This window comes from Pagrus major, chromosome 9 (assembly GCF_040436345.1).
Source record: "Pagrus major chromosome 9, Pma_NU_1.0".
NCBI lineage: Eukaryota > Metazoa > Chordata > Actinopteri > Spariformes > Sparidae > Pagrus > Pagrus major.
The window spans coordinates 24,658,693-24,683,678 of record NC_133223.1 but is presented as its reverse complement, the minus strand read 5'-3'; the positions used below and the strand labels follow the sequence as shown (position 1 = coordinate 24,683,678).

Below are 24,986 nucleotides of genomic sequence, written 5' to 3'. Positions count from 1 at the left end.
AACCTCAACATTGAGAGTTCAACTGTACATGTATGAATATGTATTATATGAAAATGTATATGATTCATAGTTTAAAAAAAAACATCCAATTCGAAATGAACTTTGAAGGTTCAATATGTTGGATTTAGTGGCAGAAATACAATATAAGATTTAGAATTATGATTTCATCAGTGTATAATCAACTAAGAATCAACGTGTTTACATTTCCTTCGAATGAACCTGTTATATCTATTGAGGGGGTGGATCCTCTTCCACAGAGTTCGCCATGTTGCACTGACATGTTTCTACAGTAGCCAAGAACAAACAAACTCAACACTGACTCCAGAGAGGTCCTTTCGAGCCCGTTCTCTTTCCCAACACATCAAATACAGCAGCCTGGCCAGTGGCCCTACGCTTTAAAGTTTGATGCTGTAGGTACCCCTCGAGTGTCTCTCCTTGAAACAGCCCCTTGTGCAGTAGTGTAAAGAGTGAGATGAGCCCTTGTGTCCTTGGGTCATTCTCTGGAGTTTCCCAAGACCTGTGACCAAGAGTCAAGAGTGATTTGTTTTTAATGTATGTAACATAGGTGAGTTATCCTACGTATATAACATATGTGGCGTCACGTAAGGTACATGACGTGACCAACGTCAGTTTGATGACTGAAAGTAGTTATATTTACCCAGAGCAGGATATTTTCCTAAAACTAGCCAGGCAGTTTTGGTGTTTTTGAAGTGCAAAAATCATCATATGTGAACTGTTTGAATTCCATTTTCATTTCATTCAAAAATCATTGAAGTTTCCCACATTTGCGATAATGTTGTGATCCACAAAAATATGGAGTGTTGAAATATTTCAAAAGAACAAAACTCAGTGAAAAGTGTTTTGAGATAATCGTCTTCAATTGTCGAGGGGTAATAAGAGTGTCAATCTTGAGAATGTTTTGCAGATAATTTCATTTGTTCGGTGCACAAAATCTAAGGGCAGAATTTCTAAGTTCAGAAAAGACTGGTTGTGTGTCAGCACGCTTTATTTTGAAAGTCTAACTGGTTGTTGTATATGTTGCTACCTTGACCACTGAGCCTTTCATGTGAAATAATGACCTGGAGGTGTAGATAGAGCGTCGTAGTTTGAATCTTAGGGCACTGACCAAGCTGCTGAATTTGACAAGCTGGGACTGAGAACAAGTTGACCTTTCACAGTTTTTGTGTTTCTTGCATTTTGCGGTCTAAGCGTCCATCGTAGGTGAGGGTTAGACACGGGTGTCCAGTTGGTTGCACTTCTGAATGCCACTGAATCCTACACACAGGACCTCTAAATGAACTAATTTGGAACATAAATGGTTGCATCGATGAAGGGTCACTTGATTTAATCGAACACGGCTGTGGGGGTACGTTGTACATAAAAGGTTGGGAACCACTGTGCTAGGAGAACTAACTCTAAGATATCGTGATTTCCTGATGAATAAATGACCTTGGCGGCTTCCACTCCTTCATGACAACATTAAAAGCTATTATACATCATCATAAAACAGGAAGACATGAAGTTCAGCCTTTACAGAAATGGTACAAAGAGCTGATATCCTCATTGAAATATGAAACAAGTGCATTAGTCATGTAATTATAGCTCCCATTCTTTAATTTGGACAATTTAATTAGTTAGGTTATTAAGATGTGAGTACAATACTCATTTTAGAATTTTACTTTGTAATTAGGGTGTAATTAGAAAAGCAGAATGAGGCAGAACTCAGGTGGGAAATCCATATTCAAAAGCTCCTTAGTAAATACCATGCTAATCAGGCAGTGTACTGTAAATGGTCTCTTCACACTCAAGCCATAAAGCCAGTGAACCTTGTGTGCCTTGTCAGGGATAATGGCATGCGAGCATCAAACACACAACAAGACTCTCAAATTTAAGCCCCTTCATCCGAACAGCAAGGGACGAAGGAAACACATCACATCAAAATTGGCATGAAACTTAATGCAGTATTGTACATGTGAGGGTTTAAACCCTAAAGCTGCCACTGCTTAGCTGTTATTTAGCTGTGTGCTATTGCAATGCACTGCTCCTGACTTTTATTTTGGGTTGTTACTAGAGCAGGTTTACAGGCTTTCTTAAGGAAAAAAACACATCAGTGTCCAGTGCTGCAGCCCTGTATTCCCCTCCTGTCTGTCTGAAATGCTCTGTTTCAGCTCCTGTCTCTTTAAGACATACCCAGTCTCCTCTGAATAGCACCACTAACAACTACAGAAGAGCTGTGCTAAATCAATTCTTACCGTGCCAAACTAGCTGCTAGGCAAAAAATTGTGCAAATGTGTGGCATGGTGGTGTAGTGTGATGTCACAAAGTCAGGGAATTTAAGGCGGGACTACTGACGAGGTGTTTCAGGAGCAGAATATTTACCTTTGAACATCTTTTACATGCACAAGAACCTATTAAACACTGCAGGAAAGGAAAAACATGAAAAAGCATAGTAGGTCTCCTTCAAAAGAAATGTCAAACACTAAGAATGCATCATTCCAACACGATATTATTGATAAGCGGTTACTATATCTTCCACAGATGGCAGTCGGCAATTGATTAAAACAGTCAACTAATAGTGTCAGTTTCCAACAAGTAGAAGGTTTAGTGGCATTCAGTCAATTTAATATATACGTGCAGTGATTTTCCTTCTCCTTGAAAAGAAAGCCCAAGATGGAGTGTTGATATTTCTAATGTGTGGGTATGGAGGTGTGTGTGTGTGTGTGTGTGTGTGTAATTGCTTCATTTGTGTGCTAGCCTGTGCAGAAAAAAATCCATTCTTATCAAATCCTGTACCATGGTTAACAAACAGTAGGCACAGGAGAGGAGCAGCACTTGACATTTACCACAATAGAGCCTCGCCACCATGCTAATATGCCGGAGAAACACCAGCTCCCACATAATCTAGTTATAATTGAATAAATAACCACCATCGATAAAAACCATTTTGTTTCAGTGAATACGCCTCCGCACGGAGCAAACGACCCACTGGGATCATGAGGGGGGGATGACCATTGATCACGTCCCTGTCATGTTACAAAACAATACGAGTGTGGAGGAACCATAAAAACAATCAACTCCATTAGGAATATTTCACCTGACACCCACGTTCTGCTACAGAGCATGTTTTTTTTTAACTTTGTCATATGCTACGCCAGTGGAAGAAGAGATTAATGTTTGACAAATCCAGTTATCTGTACAGGTCTGTTCCCCAGACAACTACAAACCAGCTCTTTTCACACAGCCACCTTGCTTTCATTATTAGATTGAACTTCTCTTGGACTTGAAATGAAATGCCATATTTTTCACCGCGCTTTCATGTATTCATCTCAGGTTCACCTTTTTTATTCTCACTGTATGAAAAGTCATGCTTCCACCGTGCAGTTCAGTTCAGATCAGTTCGTTCCACTTTAGAACTGTAAACCTTGATCTGTTTTGCATTTTCGCCGCAGACAGGACTCCTATATGTAGACGGGGCTGTTACCTGGGCTTTAGTGCTAAGCCCCTTCACTTTTCTAGCTGCTGGGAAACAAACAAGACATTTTTTGGTCTTGAGAAGCGGCAGCATTCATTAACTGACAAACTGTAACTTCTACTGCCAGATGTACAACTTACTGATAACCTTGCCTCTGCACCGCTCGCATATACCATCACTTTTCTGCCGTATAAAATCAAATTATTTGTATTCTTTCTACTTGGTATGTGGGACACAAACTTTGTTTGAGAAAAAGCTGAAGGCAGCAAGACAAAAGACCCCTAAAAAAAATAGTAAGACAACTCTGGTTGCTCCATTTGTCTCTGACCAACCATAAGTCTGCAGTATTTTAACACCACCTTTTAGTATCAGCTCAGTTCTCTTCTAACCTAGAAGGGTAGCAAAAAAACATGGTGGAATGGAGTGGTTTTATTGGTACCATCCACAACTTTTGCCAATGGAAACGCAAAAAAAAAAACAACTAATTGAATTGAACTGGATTGAACTTAAAGCTCCTGCAGGTAAGATAGTTAATTTTTGAGTCTCATTCCCAACTCATCAATGGTGACCTGATCTACAATCCCAAAGTGTCAGTAATTGACAAGTTGGGGAACTCAAAGCATCACTATTATCTTACCAACAAGAGCTTTAGCTGGTGGTGGGAATGCAGCTAAAGTTGAAGCAACTTGCAGCATTTGTGTTTGGCTTACCTCAGCATTGCATTCTTGCCGTCACTCCGTGTGCAGCGGACTTGTCGTGTCTGGTATCCAACCTCCAGTTCCCATGACATGGGGTACTTGTGCGCATGATGGTGGTGTTGGTGGGAGTGGTGGTGAGAAGCGTGTGTGTGCAGTGTGACTGTATTGTTCTCACTGTGGCTGGTGGAAAAGTCCACTGTGGTCCTACCACTTAACAGGGCGTCCTTGTGATGGGGTAGTCGGCACTCACTCCAGGCCCCTACTTTAAGGCTGTACTGGTACTCGCCCTCCCCAGTAGGGCAGTCAACAGGGCTAGAACAAGTCCTGAGCTCTGTCAGGTTGGGACAGTTTGCACCTCCATACATCGGTGTGGCCAAGACATGTCGAGTCCGATGCTGCAGGCCAGCGCCGCAGGTTTTGCTGCAACTTGACCAGGAGTTGAAGTCTGAAACGACACAGTCTTGGGGGCAGGGGATGAGGCATGCCTGCTCCACAGCTGGCTTCTGGGAAAAGAACTCGCATATCCGTGAGGTGACTGTGGTACGGTTTGAAGTGCGTACACAGTGGATTTTGCGCCTCTGGATGCCATGTTGTGCTGTGATGCACTCAGCCGTCCTTGGCATGAGCTCATTGGCAAAGAAAGGGACAAGAACACAGCCCCCCCAGTCTGACAGATCCCACTCAAAGAGGTCCTGGTGCCAGTCGCAGACCTTAAAGCAGTGCCGCTGGCTTTCTGGCTTGTCCATGTGCTGGCAGTGGGTATGGTGGGTCGTCCAGCCCTCCTTGTGAACACACCATATTGTCCTCGTCTGAACCCCGCCAGAACCACACTCCTCGCCCATACAGTGACCCCATTGGCCTGCAACCAAGAGAAGACACACGGAGAGGGCATTTTCATTAAAACCTGAAGCTTTGGTGGGGGAAAAAAAAAAAAAGATGTTTTCAATTGCAGCTATCTGGCAGCTTGCAATCAAGCACAATTCAAGGCCATTCACTTAACCTGCATGATTGCTTTATTCATGAACTGAAGAAGAAAGGAAGACAGGAACACAAACTAATCAAACCACTAGCGAACATCAATGTATAAAATAATAAGGTAAGTTTCTTGGTCTCAAGGGACAAGATTCATTAGGGTCCTTGATCCCAAACTGATCAATATCTTGGGCTAAGCAAGACAACCAGAGTTGCTGTTCACTCAGGCATTATTGTCAGATATGCTATCATTTTACTGAACTGCAACATTTTGTGAGCAATATCTTTTATTTCAATAAGTAATACATTTGATATAAAGCCACTTCTTCAAAGGTGACTGCAAAGATGCCTAAACAAACTCTGTTTTCATGACTTAATAAACTGAACAAACTAACTGACATTAAAGGACAACCCAATTTCATATTGTTTTACTTTGTTTATACAGTGTTTGCTGCACCCTGCCTGCACCTTTCCAGCTTCAAACAAGGACCTTATTTTTCTGATAGAACACCGTGTTCATTCCGTTATGGAACAAATAAATATTTCTGAGTTTGTAAAATTACCTCATTAATATAACTGTAAATACAGAAATTCTGAGTTTGAATTTCTTCTCCAGAAGTACAAAACAAAATGAACCAACCAAGGACATGTCTGGTATTTTGCTATGGTCTGGCTCATTGCTTGCAGCACACTGAGGATTTGACCTTAAAGCGCAATACAATTGCTGGCTGGAATTATTTAAAAAACGTCTTAAATGGAATTTCTGCTGTAAAGAAATGTATGTCTGCAAAAGAAACAAAACTTAGTACAACATTATGCCTCCCTTTATTAAGTACAGAGCAAAAATGCAAACCCATAGAGAAACACGAGTTTCTTTTTCTATGTTCACAGTTTTTGGAACAACAACATCAAACTTCAAAAGGGGAAAGTGGTGAACCTGTTTTAATACAGTTCATCTTTCACCAGTCGTGACAGTTGATTCAGTCAATGCCTGCTGGGTCTGTTTGCAAAGTTCAAAAACAGAGTAGGAGGTAAAATTAAAGTCAACTTGATTGACTCTGTCATGAATACATGTTCCTTGTAAGTTGTTAAAGATCCCCCGCACACATTTATTAGATAAAAAATATCTAATGTGTCTGAAAAAAGTATACCAACATTTTAAGGATTTTAATGTTGTAAGTATACTTCCTTGTAAACTTACAACAAAAGTTTACAAAAAGTATACTAGCACATTGCTGCAGTCACAAAAACGTGCATGCTATCATTACTGTAGTCAGCCATAGATAGTGTGTAGACTATATGAGTTTGCAGAATAACAGATACTGAAAAGCTGTGTGTTGTTCACTGCCACTGAAGAGAAATAAAAAAGTTCTTGTTAATGCAAAGTTACTATGGTGCCTTCCAGCATTCTTCACAGTAGAGTTGGCCCAGACTGTTAAAAACTGAAAAACTTAAAACTACGATAGCACTAGCTGTTCGGAGCCGCGGTGTCATGGTTTGAGTTTTTTGATTTATTTATTTCCTGTTTTAGTTATCTCCTCATGTGTCACGCTTTGCTTTTCACTTCCACTCTTTGTCTTTTTTCCATCTTTTTTTCCCTGTTCAACTGTGTTTCATTTGTTCTTTAGTCCCTGTGGTTTTCTTTCTTTCTTTCCAGAATTTGTTCCCAGCGCTTCTTACGTTTTGTATTTGTGTACTTATTTAAGTTCTCAGAACTGCCCCTGCCAACTGGTTTTCAGCTTTACTTCAATAAAGCTCACTTTTTGTTTTCAACCTGACTGCCTTTGTCCGTCTTGCGTTCAGGTCCTTTGGTTTAACCCATAACACGCGGCTTGGTAACATACAATCACGTTAATCAGTGGGATAGGCTGGTTCATTGCAAAATGTTTGTATTCTTTTGTGATTTTATTTTGCTTGCAACATGACCAAAATGAACACTGGAACCCTTCACACTAGCGATAACGCAGTTTCTTCATAGGAGAGGATGTCATCAAACATTACCTTGGTGCCACTTGGTGTCCCAAGTCATGCCTGTAGACCCGCCTCTTAAAATCAGAATTTTAATGAGCACAGAGAAAATGTACACTTTCAGCAATGACTGTGAGGACAGCCTTCTAGTGTGAAACTGTGCGCATGCATCATCCTACACAGTAAAGCTCCAACACTCAACTGTTGGAACAAGAAGAAAAACACATTTTTGACTGGAGGGGGGCTTTGAGTATTCTGAAAGGCAACTCTAATCTTTTTTTCTGGTTAAACTTTATTTTAACAAACTCTGACACATAAATATTGTGCACACAAATTATGAGAACATTAGGTCGTATTGACACATAAAGCTTAGGGCCACGTTGAACTAGCTACACTCACAAAGGTGCAAAATGCTGTTTTCTCTCCTCATGAAAAAGCTCAGTCCAATAAATTTCACACAAAGTTAAGTTGTGCAAGAGAGTGGCAGCCTGAATTTCGGGTATTCGCTAACATTACGGAGTGATGATGTGGTTGAGCCCGCTGCGTGAAACAGAACCGCACTTGGCCATGACTACTGGCAGCATCAAAGTGTGAGGGTGAAAATAACTGTGCTTTTGTCACACAAACAGTGGAACATAGAAGCACTGCGTGGTCGGAGAGGGAACAAAATCGCTGATACCGTTTTTCTCCTCTTTCATTGTGAAAACCTGCATGAGCATCAACTTGTAGTTTAAAGTGTAATACTTGCATGAATTCAGGCTGACCACAGATTATAATTCTGTGAAGAAGGGGAGCTGCAAACTTTTCACAGCCACCTTCACATCTGGGGAAGCTGTGACACTATAAAAAAAAATATAGATTTCGACATAAATTAATGTATTTCAGTTGATGTAAGATGCATGAAAAGAAAAGAAATATGACTTTTACTTATTCATATGGGGCAGAAAACTGTGTTAAAGTAAAATTGAAGTGACAGGTAGAGGACGGTGCCACAGTGCATTGGTTGTTAGTACTCTCGCCTCACAGCAAGAAGGCTTGGTAACACTTCATAATAAGGGTATAAATCATATACTTAAATAATGTTTAATTCATGCGTGACTCATGATGATGTTATCAACAGGTTCTCTCTCCCAACTTGTCAAATACAGCACCTCGGTCAGTGCCCTTAAGCTTCAAACTATGACACTTTACCTACCCTAGTGTCAGTTTTGGATGTGAAAGCCTCCCCTGTCAAGCTAGTAACAATACATGATATGCGACGTCACGCAACATTTGGTTAGACTTTCAGAATAAAGCATGCTGACAAACAATTCACATAGTTACAGGTTTTGGACTGTTATTAACGTTGTCAAATGGTTGTGGTTTGGTTAGGTTGAGGAATAAAAAATACTTGGTTAGGGTTAGGCAATTTGGGCTTTTAGTTTTGTGATTTCCTATGAAATGTTGATTAATGTTACTTTCCACTTCCTCCCTTTGTCTGTTTTCTTGCCCTTTTTCTGTGTACACCTGTCTCATTTTCCACCACGTCAGTCCTGTTTTCATCCTGCCCCTGGTCATCATGTGTTCCCCTTGTTCCTGATTTGTTCCACATGGCTTTATGGTTTTGCCGAAAAGGAAATCTTCACTTTGGCCAGATGAGTTCAGATTGCCGTCCACATTTTATTAAAAAAAATGCACTCAAACAATGTTCAGAGTTCAATGAAGATTGGGTTTTATTGTCAAGAAGCAGGCACAACAAAACTAAGTCTCACTAAACTTATGTCCTTTCAAGTTCCTCCCAAAAAGGAATTTCTGAGTTTTAGACACCATAATGTGATCATTCATGTGCTCAGTACCATTACATCATTCTTTCTCTACATAATATTTTCTTATCCTCACAGGAGCTAACCCTTATCACATTTGAGTTACTGTTGACACCGTAATCTCTCTTCTTTCAAGGTTAAACACCCGTATTCCCATAATATCCCCTTTTCCATCACTTTCCAACGAAGTCATCCTGACCTTAAACACACACTTCCTCACACAATTATTTCTTGCTGTCTACTAACTAATAAAAAATAAAGATTAAACTCGACTATTTGTGGATTATTCATATTGATCACGATTAACAATGCATTAGTAAAGTCAAACATTAAAAATATTTCCAGTTTGTTCTCTGTTTTTGGATAACTTTTTAGTTTTCTTGGAATTTCTTTGTTGCCATTTTATAGTTTGCTTTATGAATTTTGGACTTTGGTTATCAGCAGTAAAGCTTACTTTTTGTTCCTTTACCTGTCTGCATCTGTGCTTGTCTTGTGTTTGGGTACATTTTTGCATAAACGTGTCACAAAACTTGGTTAGGTTTAGTAAAAGATCATACTTATATGTTCAGTCTCGTAACTTATGTAATGTAAGTGATGTAACTCATGTCACTGACCGTGGCTGCTGTATTTGACACATCTCGAGTGAGAACGGGCTGGATTTAATTGAGGATTTATCATGAACTCATGTTGCTCATCATCATCAAGAAATTATCAAGTCATTATGACTTCATGTGATTACTTCACACTGAATAGATCATCAGTGTTCACAGTTACTTCACACATAAATAAACATGTGAACATATTAAATGATCACATTAGGCATAGAACATGTATTTGCTTTGCCTCTCTGAAAGCAGAGCAGTACCTGTTCTCATAGAAATATTCAGCAAACCAAACTGGTCGTCAGATGCCAACATTTACACAATAAACATAAATGCAGTAACATAAATAACATTTATTTGTAACTGGAATCAAGCTAATTTGATTGCATGTCGATTAATGCGTGAAATAACTGTGAATTAACTGATTAAGTGTGACAATAAAGTCATAGTAACTTGATCATTTGTTAACGGTGAGCAACAGGAACTCATAATACATCCTGCGTTGATTCATGCATTAAATCATCATCAGTCATGCATTTGTCTTGGCATTACTTAAGTATATAACTTGTGCCATTATTTTAAAGTGTAACTGGAGGTTCAAATGAACAGGCTGGCTGTGTGGAGTCGCTGTTAATAGCTATCAGACTCTCCCAACACACATTGCTCACTTCACTTTCTTCTGCTGTAGAATATAAAACACAAATTGATGTTCGGTCTCATGAAAACAGCTGTCATCATGAACATACTGCAGCCTAACAGCATTTGGTTAACGAGAGGTTAATGGTCCTGGCCTGTTAATAAAGAATAAATTAGGAAATTAAAACTTCAAAGAGAGCTGGTTGCCAAGTGTCGGCAGCCCACTGCACTGTTTCTCTGGTTGCTTCTTGCCTCTTGTTGAGGACTTGGATCTAGGCCTACCGTCTTTCAATATGTTCTCGAATCTATATCGGAACACATGAACATGATGCACTTAATCACGCTGTGTGAATGTCTGCAGGATGTGTAGGATCAGGTTATTAGAAAAAGGGCAAATTGAATTGCAATTGAATGAAATGCTAAATTAATTTGTGATTCATAAGAACTCCATCCAAAAAATGGATTTGTGCCCCGCTAATTTAGTTTTTGACCTTCTGTCCTCATTTTCAAAAGACATAAATCAGAAAAAGTAGAAAAAAAAATGAAATCAATTTGCTGATACGATGTGATTATCTGCATTCACTTCTCATCCAGTTATTTTGCCACATGCTATGAAAAGGATTATTTGATTCATTTCTTCTAATTGGAATTAAATTGATGTAATAATGAGATCCTACTGCTTCCTAAATTGCTTTCAAATGACAACTAGCTGAAACTGTTTTATGCCATTTTCCTGCCAGAGAAATCTGTTGTTAACACTTTGTTTCCTGGCCAATCATTGACATGACAGAGCTGCTCTGGAGCTGTTGCTTTCTGCTTAAGGGGGCAATATTTCAAACTGCTGAATTGTTTCATAGTTCATCGAAGCACATTATTGAGTTTATTCATCTTGGCTTTGCAATGTTAATGGGGACTTACAGTGTAGCTAACATTATTATGTCCGTATGATCTTCGACTGAACATATCAAAAGCACAAAGGATAAAGAATTACAACCGTTACATTAATTCAGAAATAGTTTTTTCACACAGGAGAGGCGATAAATGACTTGTGCAATGGTTTAATTTCAGGAACTGGGACGTGCAAATAAACATAAAGAGGTGCAGTACCGAGAACATGGCCATCTTTGTCTGACACAGCGTGAAACACGCCGAGGCTGTTGCAGCAGATGCATGTGTTTTATGTCGTGCATAAATACTGTCACAATAATTATTATCATCCTTTCATCTTCATTCACACTGCAGCGAGATGTGAATAAGATCAGACCTTTTCTCTCACAAGACATGTTTGGCATAAACAGCAAAGAGATGTTTTTTATTTTCATTTCAACTCCAATTCAGATCACATGGACATGTGGAACAAAATATGACCTACATGTGATGGTGTATTGAGACATTTACACTGTGGTTTTTCAGTGTTGCCATGACTGTGAGCAATCAGAGTACATTTGGCGTCTGCCAGTATTAACGAGGTGGACAACAGCAGAGAGAAATGTAGAAAAAGCTGCGTTACGATGTCATTGGAGCTACACTGGAATGATTCTGGGTGGGATGGAAGCCCCTGTGGGAAGGGGCTGTTGTTACACTCCTTTTGTTATAGTCAACTCTTTCTGTGATTCAAATTCTTTAATTAAGGTGGCAACAAACAACATTTCCCCCCTCGTGTTTCCAAGTGGTATAATTGTTGGCGCCGCTGCAGTAAAGACAACTGGATTGTTTCTGTTTTGCTAAGAGTCACAAATAACAACAACACGAGACAAAACATGAGTTTATTTAATCATTTAGACTATTAAGAGATGGACCGCCACTTAACCTTCCTTTCTCAGGGTGACTTCGTGCCCTGCCCGGTGGCAAACAAAATTGTATAGCGATGGCGAGGTTTATAGGGAACCAACGTAAACATTGAAGTTTCCATATTCTATATCCATTATATTGTGCAATCAACATTTACTTCATGATGTATGTTGAAGCAGAATACGTGTCGATTGCAAGTTTAAGTAAAAAATCGCATACTATAACTTTATAATCATTACTTTAAACTAAAAAAAAACAGTGTTTTGACAGACCTGGGAGAGGGATCCCTCCTCATTGGCTCTTCCTGAGGTTTCTTCAATCTTGTGATGTGATGGAGTTTAAGTATAAAGTAACATAACATGGAAATACTCAAACAAAGTAAAAGTAAGTTAAAAATTGTACGTGAATACAGTACTTGAATGAAAGTACTTAGTTACTTTCCATCACTGTCTATGAACAGAGTACTGGACCGAGCAGACTTACGACTAATGAGCTTCATAGGGAGCGAGAGCACTATTAAGAGGTCAAATAACAGGAACTTGAAGGCCAAAAATATCTTGTTACATTAGCCTTCATAATCAAAAGGCCATATGTAAATAAGGCTTGAGATTCAATATTTAAATTAAGTTGAAAATGAGCTGCATAAAACATGAAGCCAAACAAAAATAGCCGAAATTAGAAGAACAGGCGCATGAGAAGAGGAGCCTCAAGTTTATGCATTGCCGAAAATGGACTTTAATCAACACATGAGTTCAGATTCTCACTACAGTATGTGTCATTGACTATCTTGGATATTTCCATTCACTACTTGGTATATCTGTGTGTTTATTTACGCTGCAGCACATTGTATTAAACTGAACCAACATGACTTTGCGACACTTTGAATTAATGGTTTGAACTCTGGCGTTACATGATGTAAACTGCCAACCTGAAAGACACTTGAAGCACTTTGAACAGGAGAGACGTGTTGTTTCTGTCAGAAGAGAGGAAAAGGGTACACAAGATCACTCGCGGCTGTGATAACATCTACGTCGTGCTGATGAGAAAAATTAGACACAACGTATCAGTCAAATTTAATTTAAAAAAACATGTAGTCACAACCCCACCTCCAACATTCCTGCTCTGTAATGTGCTTGAAGAGATGTTCTCAATTCAGTCAAAGCTGACAAGACCGAAATAAATAATCTTATATGGGTTACACCCTAAAATAGACATGAAAAGCCCTCCACAAAAATAAGATATGAGCAGCAATTCACAGCTGAGCTTATAAAGAGCTTCAGTGTCAACAGTGAGCAGCTGAGTGCTCTGCTCCTGTGGTCACTGATGGCACTCCATCCTGATAACCACTCTTTCATCAGCATGACCACCTTTGCTCAATGGTGCTGTTTTCACACTGTGCCAGGGATATGTGTGTGTGATTTATGGAGGTGTGATTGGGACTGATTCCGCTGCCAGGGGAGCCAGCTAACACAAGCACTAGTTCATCTCCAGAGCTCTGAATAATCACTCTCTCGATCTGTCAGCATCAGCATCTGTCAGCCCCTCAGGAGGAACCAGTCACCCACAGCTCCTTCATTCCTGTCGCACTTATGTCGCCTTGCTTACACCTCCGGGGGGCTCCAGCACCCCCACGGGTCCCTGCTATATTTACTATTCCATTTACATCTTGGTAATAGGGAGAAAAACTTTGTAAGAGTCTGAGCAGACTTCAGTACAACACAGGAAAAGAGAGAAATTAAATTTAGCCAATGTTGCATGACTGAAACCGTATTCTCTCTTTCAGCAGTGTTCAGTTCAACCCTTAAGTTGGACAAATGATAGCAAAGCTGTACGACAATAACAAGTAACACAACAAAAGCAATCTCCACCATGCCCCGAAACCAGACAGACGGAGACAGAGAAGAAGCAAACAGCAAAGCAGTAAACTGTTGTTGTTTAAACAGCAGCGAGCGGCGCTTCGTCTAGAGAAAACTGTGATTTCACCACTGTGAAATCTTTTTGCCTCTCTGGTCCCTTTAATTACATTTGGTAAAAGCATCATTGAGTAAGCTCAGTAAAGTCTTTATACAATTTCTACTGAACTTTCCAACTTCAGGCGACCGTGTCAGAGCTGTTAATGTACAACATTTACCAGTGCAACTTTAAACTTTAACACCCAAAAAGCTGGATTTGACGCAGGCCCAAAGAGCTTCTGAATGAAAGGGTGGTATTTTTTTTAGCCATGATACCTATCACAAAAAAACAGATGCAAAGCTCTTCTGAGCATTTGTTGACCAAATTGCAGTCTAGTTAGCAGGATAAATTGTAAAACATTTCAGCTAACAACTGATAAGTGTGTACCATATAGAAATTTCCATAATACGTGTCATATCATGATAACGTTTCATGTTTATGACCTGACTTTATAACAAAGTATAAAGTTTCAACATATCAACATATATCTTGAACTGTTTTAAAAAAAAATCAGATACCTCAGCTCTGGAGGGGGAACATAATATTGTTTCTCTCCACGCTGCAGCTTTCTGTGCATTTTCCTCACGAACATCTGCTGAGTTTACTCACCATCCATCTTCGACTTCTCTGCCTGAGTTAAGTTTGACTGTCTGGATACATGCGTCTTTTGTCACAACACTTTTTAATTAAATGATACCTGTGCCACTGAGCCTCATTATGCACGGAGCCGTCCCCCATGCCACACTTCCATCAGTTGTAATTTATGAGCAGCTAGGTGCATCCTCAATTACAGCATTCATATATGCAGAAATTCATCAGATTATCATCAGCCAGTCAATCCATCTCCAGAAGGCCTGAATCAGCTCGTTTTAACCAACTGTTTATGTAGCAGGTTACAGGGACAATTTGTGAACTGTGAGCAGGAGGAGTTAAAAAATCATTCAGGGGGAGAATTCACAAGTAAATTAAGTGACAAAAAAAAATCATCATCACCTGCAGCTAAAAATAATGTGTGATAATAAAAAGAATGAGCAGCCACTGTGAGAAGATTGACCTTCCTGCTTGAATATAAATCAGACATTTCCATAAATGCTCAATAAGTGAATGCATTATGGTATTTGTGTTTTGGCTTGACAATGAGATGCTTATTGCAGCTTGCATTATCCCGAGGCAAAGCATCAAATGCAGCTTCAATATCCCACACTAATGAATTAAGCACCCTGGGGCTGCAGCACTATACACATGGCCCCAATGGGCTTTTGTGATAATTTAGCATTCAGCCCTACAGCACCAGTGCCAGACCTACTTGAATGCCTAATCATTAACTGAATGGCCAGCAGTATAAACAAGACAACACTAACACATGTTGTGTCCACTGAGTGATGTAATACCCATTTGGGCCAATCAGTAACTAAGCAAATACATGCTGTACTGCAGCCATACAATGTCATTTTTAAACGCCAAAGTGTCGTAATAAAACTCGTTTCCTTTCTTTCTTTAATGAAAATCTGATTACTGGTGTCCAAGATTGTGCGCGATAAAGACAAATACATCCACAGCATCTGGAGTCTCTGGCCTGACTTCACGAGGTGTGACGGTTCAAAGAGCCATCCTCACCCTCTGTACTGTAAAAACCACACGAGCTCCTCTGCTCTGATTTATCTCAAATCGATATTGCAGTAGATCATGAGGAGGATAATTTTAATACCAGCATGAAGACTTCTAAGTGAATAATCAATCATCTTTAGTCAGTATTAGCATGATTCCTTCAGAGAGTCACTGTGTGGGGAAAGGACAGTGTTTGAATTGCACAGCAGTCAGACAACAGTGTGAGGTGGAGCCACAAGAAATACCAGAAGTCATAACGAAGCGGTGCCCTTTTTGATGTATTCACTTTCTGGTTTCTGGGGATTTTTCTCTCTTCAGCCTGCAGAGCAAAACAAACAACACGGCTTTGTGACCGGCTGCATAAATATGCCAATGATCCATATTTATATGCAATCATGGAAGGTGGCAATTCAGCAGCTTTTGATATAAACAAGCGCTGATATATTTCCTGTATTACACTGTCACCACCGCTATACACAAAAACACTGATGATAATATAACATAGCTTCCAAACTTCAATCATCTAACTCAGGAGTATTTCAATCAGAGGAAGTTTAAGGCTACCTTTTGGGCTAATATAGTACTCGTATGCCAGGAAAGACTGACATTGCACCAACAACAATTTGAGAAAGACAACAATAATCTATATCCAAAGACACCCTTTTACAATATATCTATTAAGAATTTATGTAAAATAAGTACACATACAAACTATAACATGACTAAATGTTTGCTAAAGCCGTTCGTTTGAGACCATTGTGCTGTGTTGAAGCATACCCACCTTCAGCTGAGGTGAAAACCTTTGCTCACCGGTAGCTGGAGAACGATTCATCTGTATCTGTGACTGTACAGATGAAGAATAAGCTTGCATTTCTTATTTTCTGCTCTGCCTGATATATTTTTTCCGGGTCATTGCTTAAGTCCCATTTGTCTTTGCTACTACCCTGTATATGTTAACCTGCCCACAGCAGTGGGCTGTCAGAGAGTTTCAAATGGGCTCTGTTGAAAACACAGGCTTCGTTCTGTTAAGTCAAGACAAGGTGGGGTGGGATAAAATAATGTCAAAGCAGCTGCCATGAGCAGCACCATTTTCCTGGGTTTCCATGCCTTCATGATAAAGATCCTGGACCCTTTGAATGGATTTTGTAAAGGCGCTTGATGTTGAGTTTCAGTCAGTCAGATTTGTCTGTATCTTCTATATGTTTGACACTCTACTTTACAGTATATCTAGGGACAAGTTTACACTGCTAAACCTTTCAAATGTGCATTAAAAAAAAACATGAGCTGACCCGATGTGCTTTCCAGTTACAAAAGATGGGTCAGAGTCTGCCTCAATGCAGGTATGCATGATGTAAGAAATAAAAGCTACCTAAAATACAAGAATTTGATGATACAGAGAAGGCAAAGCAAAAAATGGTGCTAGATGATACAATCTAAATCAAAGCAATACAATAGGAAGTTAGGAGATATACAATAAAACCAACAACAGCAGTTATAAGATGTTAGAGATACGTAAAGATGGGACTGAAGAAAAAAAACCAAAACATGGGGCTCTCTTAGTGGCCCTTTCAAACCACCGCTGGGTTGAACTATGAATATATGCTCCTTGGGCGCGTCCAGGATGTATGCCGGACTTTGAAGCATAATACAAATAAAGTAACGGCTCAGTTAACTACACAACACAAAGACAACAATACAAACGTGCAAACTATGTGGTTTCAGAAATAGAGAGTCCATAGCAACCACCGTGCAACAATAGAAAATGTTGTATTTTTACACTTTTTGGACAAAACCTGAATCAATCTTCATCATAACAAAACAACAACAACAAACTATAGATCGTACACCTTCACTGAACAAAGATTATGAAAATAAAACATACATTCCTTGCTAAAAATATTTTTGAAACATTGCATTTTCCACTGATAATGAAATGAAATGTCTGCCATGTTTTATCATTTCACAGAAACTTGACAGTCATGTGACATGAACGCAGGACAAAAGAAAAGAACAGGCAGATTAAAAGTACCTCACGATTTTAGTCCCATTATTTAAACTAATACTTCTTGTGCTGTGGACAAATGTAGCTATTACACATTCTGATGTGAGACTGCGTTGATGGTTCGTTCGCATAGCAGTGTTTTGTTTGACACAGCAAAAAAGCCTGTGTGCCGGGGTGCAAGCCACTGGAAATAATGGGTTTCAGAGCACAGTGGTGGCGTTGACCCATTGGGCCTGAAAGGGCCATCAGACTACACTAAAAGCAAGCTGAAATGAGGTTAATTAATGTGTTAATAAATGGGTTAAATTGGGAACTTAACTTGGTTCCCCTCTCAGACTCTGCTGTACATCAGTTAATTTGGGTTGTAAAATGCGATCATAACTGAAAGGTGTAAAGTCCCAAACAGTCACAGGCTGACAAATGGCATACAATTATGTGTAATGTTGTGTCAGCACAACACAGCAGGGCACCATTTTTCTATACTCCGGTTTGACGATAAATCCAATGCCAGTGACATTTCATCTTTTCCTAATAGTGAACGTGGCATGTCCCGCTGTCTTGCTAAATATGCTCATGGCCGAATCCAGACAGGACTTCCTCTCCTGAAATCAATGTTGGGCTGTTCTATTAACTGGCCTTGGGAGACTTGGCAGTTTATCTGCAAAGCACATAATGTATTTCCTCTAAGATTTCATTTATTCATATAGATCCCACTTTGATTCAGGCTGGAAACCCCCTCCAGGGTTTCTCTGCGAATCAATGTGTTTACACGTATTAATGCCACAGTACTTCAGTTGGTATCACTTTAAGACATGAAGACTACAGTGGGGGCCAGACAGAGGTGCGCTGTACCTCTCCGGTGATCAGAATCTTTTTCCGTGTAATTGCTTGTCTCATGTGGTCTCCTCTAGTCTCTGCACCAGCCTGTGTAGAGGTGACAAGTAATTGGATAGGATGTCATTCACTCCTCTGTCTCACTGTCTTCCACTGACCTGGGATTTCTCCCCTGTAAGCACAGGAGCAGAACTAATGGCCATATCTACAGGCAACAACCTGAGGAACGACCGTGGTGTTTTGATAATGCAGGTGACAAGGGCCATGGCAATGCAGCATTTTGTATGATTTGTCCTCTGATTATTCTATAAAATACAAAAAAGTTACATCCAGCGGTGCAAATCTGAGAATTGTTAAGAGGATTTTTCCCTGGTAATCTGTCAATAAATATTGTATCCACTGGACACCACCAGCACACCTGTCAGCAGCCCCAATTTTCACAGATGTTAACCATTATTCCTGCTGTGCTATGGATTTGCAATGTCTCCCATTAATCTCCTGATTTCAAAGAGGGTGTTTTTCAGTTTCTGCATGGGATATGTGTTTTGGTACCTGGCAACCTAACCCAGTGGCGGAGGTGAGCATGTGCTAACAACCCTGACTGACTGAAAATGGGTGTGGGCAGGACCCATGAAGAAGAAATACACTTTTCCAAATGTTACTCCACTGGTGCTAAACTTGTCTCTTCAGCAATCAATGAGCATTTTGTGACTTTAGCATAGAGCACGGTGGTAAAAACGAAGTTGCAGTACTAAACATGCTAACTAAGCTAAACACAATATCAATCAATCAATAAAAACAACTTATTTTTTGATAAACAACGCAGGATAATTCGACATAAATTCATGAGACACAGTGCAGGAGGGTTTGTGTCAAAGAAATGAAGGACTTGAAAAGAGAAAAAAAAAGAGAAATGTATTGGCTGGTTTCTGGAAGCACTGCAGGAAGAACAGGGAATAAAGCTGACTGCGCAGGGGCTATGAAGCGCTACTCCTCGTATGTGTTTGAGGGGAGCCTTGACAAGGTTGTCATGGCTGAACATCTGCTGAAACTTCATTTGAGCAGTGATTACTGACGCACCCCAGAGGTTTTCCTTGAGCTGCTCTCAGATTGAGCCGCGATTTCTGAAGTGCTGCTCTATTTCTGCTCAAGTGTGAGGTGAGAGCACTTCAAACCGAGTCAAGGAAGGTTTTCATCTCCCAGAACAATGTAAACTATGTCTCACAGGTGCTCAAGTACCTAAACAACAAAAATGGTCTTTCAGTGCTTAAAAGGAGCCACATCAACATGCTCTTATTGGTTCCTCTATGACATAGTTATGTTTACTTGGTTAAGGTCACACAGAGACTGTAAGGGATGTGTACGGGGTCATTCCACCTGTCAGTTCTACAGAGCTTTTCAGCCTTTTTTAGCAGTTTGCTGTTTGGTTCAGTCTCACCACCCTCATCAACCCTTTTTCCATCTGCAGCAGGCAGCTATTTTCTCTCCAAAAAGCTCTGATTAACCCATTATGCGCTACAGTACCTGCTCAGCACCAAACGGCAAACAAGGTTAGTTACTAGATGGTGAACGCAGTGGAACATTCAGGTGCGAAGGAGGTTATTTTATATTTTGGTAGAAAGTAAAACAGAGCCGCAAAATCATCCTAATGTGTAAATACGCGATCGATTGGTAGCACATTCGCCATCACTTGATAAGATGTAGTGTTGTAATCACATTTGTTTGTCTGTGACGCAGTGACGTATGCATTCTTAAACTGTAATCACATTTCAGTTACTGATCAATTACCTTCTTTCTTGAGTTGAAAGTTCTTCCATTATCTGCATAACCAGCTGATATATCCTCAAACATGCCTTTTCATGCATGCTTGCGTAACGATCAGCCTGACCTCAACCGATACCCATGAAATTCAACACTGTGATACCGTCTACTTCCCCCGTGGAGGGGCTTTTCAGCCTGGGCGGTCTTCTGCTGACTCTGATGAGGAACACATTATCATAACTTGATGAGTCTCTATCTTGGAGAAAAGCACATTAGCACAATCTCAACTAAAATTTCACACTGAGGCAGCCACACTTCTATATCAGTCTGTGGTTTATCCATGCATAGATTTATCGTAACTTCTGAATACCAGACGGTAAAAAGGTGGCACGCACACAAATCCTCAGGACTGAGTTGACAAATCTCAGTTTCACCAATTTATTCTGGCCATGTCAACCAACATGGTAATGTTTGGCCTTCATCATAGCATCCACCAGGCTGAAATGTTAGCATGATGGTTGACGTGGCCGGAATAAATTGGTGAAATTGAGATTTGTCAAAGCTGTCTTGAAGCTACCGTTATACCTTTGGGTATTCGGGAGCTGGAAAATATGAACTTGCTTTAGCACCACAAAATAAAACAGTGGGAAGGTGCATCCTCTCAAAGATTAACTATATATTACCGTAACTCAGTATGGACGAGCACTCGTTCATCTCAACCTTTGCTTTTACAATCAGGCATCGTCAGGTTTGTTTACCAAGTCGACCAACTACAGACTGCTTTATATGTTGACAGCTCTTTTAATGTGGGATGCTTTGCAGTTTGCAATTTAAGAAAGCTATCGAAGGTTTGTTTTTATTTCTGCAATGTCATACTTGTGGATTATCTTTATAGAAAATCCACTGACCCAAACTGTGCTTAAATTACTTTTTGCACTTTCATATTTGAATGTCTGCCAGTGTGTGGAATCTTGTATTTGGTTTCATTTTTTCACTCTTTCCCCTCCTTTCAATAATTGTATCTTTCACTCTGGGTAACCTTTGCAGTGGAGAGCGCCCAGATCAAGGCCCTCTGAAGGTTTTTCTCCTTTAGCGGCTCGTGTCTACATCAATTTATATTATGTGTATCGGCATATATATGTATATAATAAAAGAAGCAGAAGACGAATAAGTATAATCACTGCTTTAGTGAAAAACAGGTCAAATAAGCTAGACTTTGGTGAGTGAGTTGTTTGAGCGAGTTTGGATCGTGTCAGCCGCCACTGAAAGAGAATTAAAGAAAGATGTTGTGCATGTCCTCTTCATTAGGAGGCTGATATGTGGGCATATGTCAGGTTTAACATTATATCTTTAAATGGCTATTATATGACAGTACATCTCAGGCAGCGTTGCAGAATAACACACATGTAGTGCGACGAGTAGTGTAACAAATTACCTTGTACAGGGGGTAAATAAGTTAAGTAATGCATTCTTTCAACGACCCTGACACTGATAAGACAATAATATGTTGATAATATCTTGCTCTGCTGTCCTCAGGTGACCAGAACAATCTATTAATGGTGCTTTAAGGAGAGATTGGCATTATTATTACTGTTACAGGGACAGGACTCCAGTTCACGCCTCCATTGTCAGTTAAAGACTTTGCACCCTGCTCTGGCCTCCAGACCCTCATTTTTCATTATGTCACCATATGTTCTGCAAGTTGTCTTCTACATTTGAAAGGTTCAGCGCAATTTACTGGAACATGTTGCTAGAAAATAACACTTATTATATTTCACAGTGCTTGCGTCGGTATACACAAAATGCCAAAGATCTGACTTCTTTCTTTGTTTTTTGTTTAATAACAGTAATTATAAAGATGTCTGTTTGTTCAACATTGCTCAACTTGCATAAAACAGCTGTAAGATGCTAGAGACATCACGTAATTTAACTCAAAAAGCCTTGAGAGGCATCAAGAGTTTATGTTAATAACACCGAGGCATGCTTTGTGCTCTTTCTGGCGGAGCAGCACTTGAAGCTGTGCTCACACCATCAAATTGTGTTTTTTTTCTTTTTCTCTGTGTGTGCTGTGAGTAGATGGGAAAAGCAAGGACGAGGTATTGTTCCTGCCCTAGATTTTATTGGCTACTCAAAATGCATTTAAGTAAAATTACTTGACTGAAGAAAGGTGTGTTGTAGACAACATTTCACAAAAGGAGACATCAGGATACTGAACACTTCAGTATTGATCTTCCAGTCCTCCAAAAAAACATCTGCCTCACTGTCACTAAAACATGGCTGGTGTCCATGAATACACCACTGTTTTTGAAAGCATCTTTGTCCACAGGCTTTTCATGTTCCAGATCCATCTCATGGTGCAGACTTCAATCGGAGCAATTTTGTTTTTCCCTTTAATCAACCACAAAATGATGAGGTGAGGACCAGTTCAATGAGGACCCCGAGCCAAGAGAGAGTCTGTGACACAAGAAGCGATTACCTGCGTCAGGTAGCCTGCGGAGTGGAACCTGCAGAGGCTAAATACTTCACCTATCCTCCATCTGTCATTTGTGCTCCCAATGTCCCTCAGATATTAATCAGATGCTCCCTCATTTTATGTTCATCTGTGGGAGGTCAAATAAATAATGACTGGACAAAATAGCATTCAGAAGCATCTCTCAAACTCTGTTTAGTCCAACTTAATAACGCAACAGTAGAAACCACATGAGATAGAGAAGACGTTACTTTCCCTGATGCCAAAGTCGGCAAGAGCTCAGTGTTCGGCTGCAACAAACTCATATTTTTTTTCTATTTCTCACCTCATAGTGGAAGAACAATATAGAAATAATACAGTATGCTCTCAAATGTGAAATTGAAAAATCGCTCAATATACTCTGTAGGGCTGCTGTATGCTGCTGTACACTGATACCCCCACGATCACCTCAGCCAAAATACACAACACAACAGTCTCTGGCCTGTCTTTATCAGGGAGCCAAACAAAGCCATCAGCCACCGCGAAGCCACAGTAGTTGTTATCACTGAGTCCATTAGAGATGTGCAGACACATCCGATTCCATTGCTCTGGGAGACTTATTGGAAAGGACAGCAAACTAATGGATAGTTTGGGAGTTCTGATAGTTGGAGGTGTACCATCTTCATCTCCCTCACATGACATGACAAATCGGGCAAAATCAAATTAATAATATAAGGCAGAAATGAATGAAGGGGAGACATTGCTTTGTTATTTTTGTAAATATATAAAAATTATGAGAGATTTATCTTCCTCAATTAAATCTAACTGCACGTGTTGAAAATCCATGATCACAGAGGATAAATTGATAATTACATGTCATTTTTTCATTTAATGCTGTTACAAGTTCAATGTAAAAAGGGTCGCATTTAATGCAATGGTTTGTTTTTTTCTCATGTTAACTAGACGTTAACTAGACGTGTTATTTATTAAAAACAATTTGAAATGCATTACTTTTATGTTTAATACTTGAATAATAAATACATTTAAAAGACACATTAGTTTTTATAGAAGTTCCCCATAACTTTATCTGTAATAACTGACTAAACAAAAGAAATAAAAATAACAATAACATTTACATAAAAGGCAGATTTGGGATTACAAATCCTTAAACCACTACCGTTTTTACAAAAGGACTAACTTACTTCGGACTTCAACTTTTATCCAGGTAAAAGTGTTATCCAACCGGCATGTCAGAAGCACAGCAGCAGTGCCGGTTTAGTCAGATTTTACTGTGATTGAGCTCATTTTAGCTAAAATCATCGTATGTTTGTGGCATCACTGTCCTGTGAGAACTAAAACTTTTCTAAGAAGTAAACTTTTAATGAGCTTAGAAAAACAGGCATGTTTTCAGCTTTGTGACAATGTATTGTCAAGAAAATCCAAGATTTTAAATAATTTATTTAGCTTAGGAAGGAGAAGTTCCTCAACACAAACAGGAACACTTAATTTTATTTTTTAAAGCTGTCAGAAAAAAGGAGTGAAAAGTACAATATCTACCTCTGAGATGTGGAATAGAAGTATGAAGTTGGACAAGATGGCCTTTGTACTAAAGTACATAACTTGATTGAATGTAGTTCGTTATATATCCACCAATGCAAAAATACTGGAATCTGTACTTTTGGATACATGTGACAAGGACAGATGAACAATGAACTGAAATGCCCCCTGTGTATCAAGCCTTTAGTCATAGGGCAGTAGGTGTCAGGGTATCATAACAATAGCGCTTGGCGGCAAGCTGTTTGTCTGTCGGGTCAAGTGTTCCTCAACCAGTGACTCAGACTCCAAAAAGGACAGTCAGTCAACAGCTCGAAGCTTAACAAGAAAACATGTATAATGCAAAAATTTGCCTATAATTAAAAGCTTGTTTTGTAACTGTCGGACAAGCTATCAGACCCTTTATCATACTGTGATGCCACTATGTGAGCTGAGTCCTTGAGAGCTCGGCATTGTCTTCTTCATTCTTGAATACACACAAAATAAGAAAAGCAGTTATGTAAGCGTGGGCGCACATCAGGGAGAGGCGTGGGTGTGATGCATGGATTTTAAATGACATTAAACCTGATGCAGCCCACCCTGAAAAGCAGCTGTGTGGCTTAGATTTTTTTGGCTCATAACTCAAGGCAGAAATCGAGACGAGGCAGTCGCAGCTCGGAGTGTGAATTGAATATTCCCTGCTATGCACTGTGCAACCACATTGTTCGGTACACCTGTAATAAAGTGTTATATAATAGCACTGCAGTAAATCCTACCTTTATGAGTTATTTAGCATTCAGTTTTTGTTGATTCAGTTTCACAGTCATTTTGGAGGCTGCGGTTTGTGTTGTATTGATTATATTTCCTATAGCACAACACTCACCTGAAGTCGTTGTTGCACCTGT

At 39.7% G+C, this 24,986-nt stretch overlaps 1 protein-coding gene across 1 annotated transcript in view; it reads right to left on the bottom strand.

Annotated features, from left to right (window-relative positions):
• Positions 1-24,986, bottom strand: part of thsd7ba (thrombospondin, type I, domain containing 7Ba) — a 163,452-nt gene that overhangs the window by 104,977 nt on the left and 33,489 nt on the right. The window contains exon 3 of the mRNA XM_073473020.1: positions 4,183-5,029. Within this exon, the coding sequence (XP_073329121.1) occupies positions 4,183-5,029 (847 nt within the window). The remainder of the gene's footprint in view (positions 1-4,182; positions 5,030-24,986) is intronic.